At 43.5% G+C, this 7,484-nt stretch overlaps 1 protein-coding gene across 2 annotated transcripts; it reads right to left on the bottom strand.

The window, feature by feature from the left end:
• Window positions 1-626: 626 nt before the first annotated feature.
• On the bottom strand, window positions 627-1,310 carry LOC105496147 (dickkopf-like protein 1). Of its 2 annotated transcripts, XM_024797531.2 has the most exons (2): window positions 987-1,310; window positions 627-893 (listed from the first exon to the last, which is right to left on the bottom strand). In XM_024797531.2, exons 1-2 carry the CDS (start codon window positions 1,308-1,310, stop codon window positions 627-629), a joined length of 591 nt encoding a protein of 196 aa, XP_024653299.1. The 2 variants fall into 2 exon arrangements, with proteins under 2 accessions (XP_024653299.1, XP_024653298.1); XM_024797530.2 differs by having other exon boundaries at window positions 627-1,310.
• Window positions 1,311-7,484: the final 6,174 nt, after the last annotated feature.

Consider the following 7,484-nt stretch of genomic DNA (forward strand, 5'->3'; position numbering starts at 1 on the left):
GCATAAAATAGACATATAGAACAATAGGACAGACCTAAGAGCCCAGAAAGAAACTTACACATTTAAGGTTAATTGTTTTTTGATAAAGATACAAAGAGCACACAATGAGTAAAGGTAGTCTGTTATTGGGAGAAGTGGACACGCACATACAGAAGAATGAAATTAGATGCTCATCTCACACCACATTCAAAATCAACTCAAAATGGATTAAAAACTTAAACGTGAGACCTGAAACTAAAACAATCAGAAGAAAACAGGGGAAAAACTTCATGACCTTGGTGAGTAGATGATTTTTTGATATGACTTCAAAGTACAAGTAACAAAAGCGAAAATAGACAAATGGGATTATGTAAAACTAAAAAGCTTCTATACTTTTTTTCCCCGCTGTCTAAAGGAGATACTATTTAATTATATAAAAGGCAGGTAATAAAATACATTTCTCTCTTTCTAATCAGGCAGTGAGGCATAAACTGTTGGGGCAATTGTTTTATTTTTAAAATTTTTTTAGATGTAAGAAAGAACTTTATTTCCATATGGCGCTTCGGGTGGGGTCTGATGGGGGCTACAGTCAGATGCTTCCCGGTCCCCACCCCTATAGCTGCCGGGATGTACAGTAAGTGGGTCTTTCAGGGGGACAGCCAGGAGTGGGAGGAGCCCTGGGTCCCCTCTTTTAGGAAGACCTCGTGGGTTCCCTCACTAAGCCCATCCTGGACGGCCTGCAGGTGGTGTGGCTTCTCACTGAGCCAGCGGCCGCCCTCCAGGACATTGTGGTGGGACCTCCGCCGTGGCAGCGTCATGATCCAGAAGGCCACCCGGGGATGGAGCTCCGTGTGGAAGCTGTCCATGGCCTTCCGGATGGACACCAGGGCCTCCTTCTCCTCCATCCTGGGTACCTTCCAGTTACCTTGGAAGCTCCCCTCCGCCGGCTGGATGGATGCCACCACCTTCTCGGAGATCAGCACCTCTCCCGTCTTGTTGTCGGTCACCTTGTCAATCTGGAGGTGGCTGGAGAGGGTGTTGTTTCCCAGCTGGTGCTCCTGGTTCTCCTCTTGGTAGTAGTTCCTAGGGAGGCCCCGGAAATCCATGGGGGCAGAGAAGAAGCTGTCTATGCCCTGAAGCAGGTCATCTTTCAGGAAAAGTCGGCTGAAGCCTTGGAGTAGGCTCTGGAGGCCTGTAAGACCCAAGGAGCTCTCTTGGGCATCAGCGTCGTGGATAGAGGCTGCAGTGGAGGGAGTCACCAGGGCAGAGAGGAGCAGCAGCAGGACCAGCAGATGCCGCATTGTGGGGGCAGGGGAGGAAGTTTCTCCCATCTCACACCCTTTCTGGGCTCCGCCCTTATGCTAGATCACAGCCCGGTCACCGCACTCCAGGACTTCCAGCCCACAGACTATTTGGCCCAATCTCAGCTCACTGGAACCTCCGCCACCCAGGTTCAAGCAATTCTCCTGCCTCAGAATCCCTAGGAGCTGAGATTACAGGTGTGCACCACCACACCTAGCTAATTTTTGTATTTTTAGTAGAAACGGGTTTTCACCATGTTGGCCAGGCTGGTCTTGAACTCCTGACCTCAAGTGATCCACCTGCCTCAGCCTCCCAAAGTGCTGGGATTACAGGCATGAGCCACTCTGCCTGGTGCAATCTGCTGTTATTCTAATGAGGATTTTCTTATATGTGACTTGACACTTTTCCTATGTTTAGAATTCTCTCTTTGATTTTAACTTTTGACAGTTTGACTATAATCTGCCTCAGAGAGGACATTTATGGATTGACTGTGTTTAGGGATAGTTGAGTTTCCTGTATCTGAATGTCTGTATCTCTGGCAAGAATTGGGAAGTTTTCAGTTAATATTTCATTAAATAATTTTTCTTTGACTTTTTCATCCTTCTGGAACTCTAAAATTTTGAATTTTTTTTTTTTTTTTTTTTTTTTGCTTTGGTATCTTATACATCTTCATTCTTTTTTTCTTTTCTTCCTTTTTTTTCGTCTGACTGGGTTACTTCAAAAGCTCAGTTTTCAAGTTCAGAAATTTTCTTCTGCTTAATCTAGTTTATCTTAGAAGCTCTCCATTGTAGTTTTGCTTTTATTCATTGTGTTATTCAGTTCCAGGATTTCTGTTTGCTTCTTTTTTTTATGATATGCATCTCTTTGTTGAATTTCTCATTCAGATACTGAGTTGTTTTCTTGATTTGTAATGTTTATCTGTGTTCTCTTGTATCTCTGTGTTTCCTTACAATCATTATTTTGAATTACTTTCCAGGCATTTCATAGATTTCTTTTTATGGGGGGTCTGTTACTGGAGAATTATTTCATTCCTTTGGAGGTGTTGTATTTCTTTGCTTTTTCATGTTTCTTGTGTCCTTACATTGATATCTGTACATATGGTGTAACTGACATTTCTTTCAATTTTATGGAGTAGCTTTAGTAAGGAAAAACGTTTCCCTGTAGAAGTATCTATAATGTAAGTTGGGTAGGGTGCTTTGGCTTTGATTTTGGGCGGACACTGTAGTGTGGTCTCTATATGATTACTTTGGCTGTCATTAACATTAGAGATATATGTGAGCACCTTGGCATCTTAGGGAGTAGTTATTTGTGGAAGCTGTGGCGAGGCTTTGGCAGTTTCATATATTCCAAGTGGGCTGGTTCATAGGTTCCTAGGTTGAATGTGCAGGCACTGGTGGTGATGGTTATGTGCTTCATGTGGGGTGGTCTTTGGGCCCCAGGTTGGATGCACAGGCACCAGCAGTGGCAATGTAATGCCCTGAGTGGGATGGTCCTTGGTCACTCAAGCAGAGCATAAATGCTGGCTGGGCAGTTCCTCCTTGGGCCCCCAGGTGGGCACACAAGTGCTGGCAATATCTGTAGTTGGGTGAGTGGACTGGTTTCGTTTCCTGAGTGGGGTAGCTGGGAGCTGGTGGTTTCTTCAGTGGGTTGGGCAGATCAGTCTCTGGGCCCTTGGGTGGTATGTATGGTGTTTCATGGCCCCACTGCTGGAGGGGAGTGAGGTTACTGTTGGTGGCAGCAGGTCCAGGAAGGTTGCCCTCAGGCTCTGGGAAGCTCACACTTTGGTTCTCTATGTCCTTGAGCCAGTATACCTGTCGTGTTCGACCATGTGTTCCCTGGGGTGTGGGATGTTGTGTGGTCTCAGATGCTGGCAGTGTGGTTGTGCCACTGGGCCTAGCCAGCACTATGATGCTGCAGCCCTTTGAGTGGGTGTTGGGGGATATTGGTGGGGTCTCAGTGTTGTGGAGATGCAGTAGCTATTGGTCTCCATGGCAGGATATAGTCTGTTGTTGTATTTGCTCTCCAAATGGCACCATACTATAGCAGCCTGTGTTCCAGGGGTGGGCCCCTGCGCAAATTCTCTCCCTGGAACAAATGCAGTCATGTGGATTCCAGGCAGCTTTCCAGACTAGGCTTAGGACATGTGAGTGTCTCGAAGCTTTTCTGCAGTTAGAACTTCAGGCATTTCTGGTGGGAGGGTGGACTAATATGGATCTTTCAGTTACCTCTTTCCCCACAATGGGGAGTTCCTCCTGACTCTGAGTTGATTCACCTGGCTGCCTTGATTCTTTCTCTATGCTGCTATCTTGAGCTTTTGTGCCTCAGAGTCCCTGTTGCTTCCCTGCTGGATTCCAGCATTCTCTTCTAGACACTTTATTTGATATGTGATTATCTATTAGGTTGGTTCATAAGTAATTGCAGTTTTCCATCATTACTTTTAATGCCTCAAACCACATTTACTTTTGCACCAACCTAATACTGTTTAGTCCTTCTCTGTAAAGGTGGTAAGTTCTGGATGCTTTTAGTCAGTCAGCATTATCTATATTTACCAGTGGGTTTTGTACTTTCAAATGTTATAGTCTTACTAAGTAGCATCCTTTTATTTCATTGGAAAGAATTCCTTTTAGCCTTTCTTGTAAGGCAAGCCTTGTGCTGATAAACTCCCTCAGCTTTTCTGTGTGTAGGAAAGCTTTATTTTTCCTTCATTGGTGGAGTGCAGATTTCCTGCATAAAGTATTCTTGGCTGGCAGTTTTTTTTCTTCAATACTTTGAATATATCATTGCATTCTGGTCTGCAAGGTTTTTACTGAGAAATCTGTTGCTAGCCTTATTGGAACTCCATTACAAGTTTTTTGCGTATTTTCTCTTGCTGCTTTCAAGATGCTCCCTTTGTCTTTGATTTTTGACTGTTGAATATATGTCTTCATATGGTCTTTTTGAATTTAATCTGATTCAAAACCTTTAACCTTCTTGTATCTGTATATTTATATCTTTTTCCAGATTTGGGAAGTTTTTTACTCTTATTTCTTTAAATAATCTTTCTGCTCCTTTGGCTCTCTCTTCTTCTTCAGAAACTTATAATTTGAATATTTGTTCTTTTGGTGCTGTCCCATAAATCCTGTAATGTTTTTTCTTTCTTTTTATTTATTTTTTCTCATTTGATTGTATGTTTTTGATTTCACAGATTCTTTCTTCTGTTTGATCAATTTTGCTGTTGATGCTTTTTATTGTATTTTTTATTTTATTCATTGTGTATTTCAGCTCTATAATTTAAAACAATTTCAATTTCTATTAAATTTCTCATTTTGTCATTTATTGTTTTCCTGATTTTACTGAATTACTTCTCTGTATTTTCTTGAAGTCTGCTGAGCTGCTTTATTTATTTATTTATTTATTATTATTATTTTTTTTTTTTTTGAGGCAGAGTCTCATTTATCACCCAAGCTGGAGTGCAGTGGTACGATCTCAGCTCACTGTAAACTCCACCTTCCAGGTTCAAGTGATTCTCCTGCTTCAGCCTCCTGAGTAGCTGGGACTACAGGTGCCTGCCACCATGCCCAGCTGATTTTTGTATTTTTAGTAGAGACAGGGCTTCACCATGTTGGCTAGGCTGGTCTTGAGCTCCTGACCTCAGGTGATACACCCACCTTGGCCTCCCAAAGTGCTGGGATTACAGGCGTGAGCTACTGTGCCCAGCCTGCTGACCTTCTTTAAAACAATTATTTTGATTTCTTTGTCACACAGTTTGTATATTTCCATTTCTTTGGGGGACCAGATACTAGGAAATTATTGTATTCTTTGTTATTGTTATGTTTCCTTGGTTTTTAAATGTTTCTTGTTTTCTTATGTTAATGTCATCATATTTGATGGAGCAATCACCTTTTTCAGACTTTACAGGTTAATTCTGGTGTGGAAAGACCTGCCCTTATGGAGGGAGGGGGGTGCAAGGGTGCTTTCTGAGTGAAGGGTAACTGTTCTGGTATCACTGAAGGTACAGTGGTATAGTTTCTGTGAAGCTCTGTCAACTGATGCTGGTGTTGATTAAAACTGCAGGAATCCTTAGTGATGAATACTGTGGATGCCAGCAGTGGCAGTGAGGATTGCTGGGGGTCTCTGGTGGTGTTGGCTGCTAAGGTCTTCTGGATCTCTTTTTCTCCCACTAGGGAAATTGTGGCTGCATGAATCCCTCTTGACACTGAGTCTGTCTTGTGGCTTGCTTGTAGTGGTGGTGGCACTGGTGTTTGATGAGTGGCACCCATGGAGTGGCCATGGAGCTGAGGCCTGCAGCACAGGTATGTATGGAGAGACTATGGCTCTGGGATCTGGAGTGGTAATGACACTGGCACCCAAGACACAGGCACCCCAACTGCCTCATTAGTAACAGAATGTGAAGTATGATACTTGTGAAGCAGTCAGGGGACCAAGAAGGAGAGCATAGGCAGGGTTACAGGGGCTCTGGGCTTGCAGTGGAGCTAGCTCTCTATGGCAGTTGAACTGGTGTCTGGAGAGACCTTAGCTTCAGGGCCTGGAGTACAAACTAGCTTGCTATGGTGATGGCTTCAGAGTCTGAGATGTGTGTGTATGAGGTGCAGCCCCAGAGCCCAAGTTGTCATGGGGATCAGTGCACATGGGGGTTGAGAGTGATAGTGGCTCCTTTCTCAAAGCAGTTCAGCAGTAGTGCTTCTCGGAGGGAGGAGGGTTGTGCAGCTGCATCTCTCTCTCAAAGGTTCCCCAGTGGGAATGACTATTGTTAACCCTTGTGGCAAATGATGCTGTTGTCTTCTTCAGAGTAGGCCACTGGGACTATAGTGGTTTCCACTGCATAACTGATACTCTGCCTTTCTTCTTTGTTCCTAACCATTTCCTATAGTCTCAGATATGCTGACCTCACTAGCAATCCTTTCTTTGTGGATGTTCTCCATTTTGTTTGTTTGTTTTTGCTCCACTGTGTTGCTACATATTTTTAAATGTTTAATGGGCCCTTGAGCTATCTCAGGGCTATTTTGATTTTGAGGATAGCTAGCTGGCTAGATAAAGAGAGAGAGAGATCTTTTTTGGTAGGGATACGAAGGCTGGTGTCTCCTATTCTTGGTCTTTTTTTTTTTTTTTTTTCCCCATAGGCTATTGGAGTACAGGTGATATTTGGTTTCATGAGTAAGTTCTTTAGTGGTGTTTTGTGAGATTTTGGTGCACCAATCACCTGAGCAGTATACCCTACACCCTATGTGTAGTGTTTTAACCCTTGCCCCTTCTCACCCTTCCCCTTAAGTCCCCAAATTTCATTGTATCTCCTATTCTTATTCTTATAAACACAATATTTACATATGTTACATGCAATGAACATGGTAACATAGTAAATGGTTGTATACATTATCTTATTTTGACCTTACAATATACTGAGAAAGGTAGTATTAAATAATATCCACTTTATGGAAAAGGAATCTGAAGCTCAGAAAGTTTTGATGCCTTCCCCAAAGGAGTGGCAGAACAGGGAAGTAGAATAAAATTTTCTGGCTCCAGGGGATCATTCCAAGATGTACTAATAGCAACAGCTCGAGTCTACAGCTCCCGGCATGAGTGACGCAGAAGACAGGTGATTTCTGCATTTCCAACTAAGCTTTGAAGACAGCAGTGGTTCTCCCAGCACAGAGTTTGAGATCTGAGAATGGACAGACTGCCTCCTCAAGTGGGTCCCTGATTCCCGAGTAGCCTAACTGGGAGACACCTCCCAGTAGGGGCCGACTGACACCTCATACAGCTGGGTGCCCCTCTGAGAAGAAGCTTCCAGAGGAAGGATCAGGCAGCAACATTTGCTCTTCTGCAATATTTGCTGTTCTTCAGCCTCCACTGGTGACACCTAGGCCAATAGAGTCTGGAGAGGACCTCCAGCAAACTCCAACAGACCTGCAGCTGAGGGTCCTGACTGTTAGAAGGAAAACAAACAAACAGAAAGGAATAGCATCAACATCAACAAAAAGGACATCCACACCAAAACCCCATCTGTAGGTCACCATCATCAAAGACCAAAGGTAGATAAAACCACAAAGATGGGGAGAAACCAAAGCAGAAAAGTTGAAAATTCTGAAAACCAGAGTGCCTCTTCTCCAAAGGAATGCAGCTCCTCACCAGCAATGGAACAAAGCTGGACAGAGAATTACTTTGACGAGTTGACAGAAGTAGGCTTCAGAAGGTCGGTAATAACA

Source organism: Macaca nemestrina, chromosome 15 (assembly GCF_043159975.1).
Source record: "Macaca nemestrina isolate mMacNem1 chromosome 15, mMacNem.hap1, whole genome shotgun sequence".
NCBI classification, from domain to species: domain Eukaryota; kingdom Metazoa; phylum Chordata; class Mammalia; order Primates; family Cercopithecidae; genus Macaca; species Macaca nemestrina.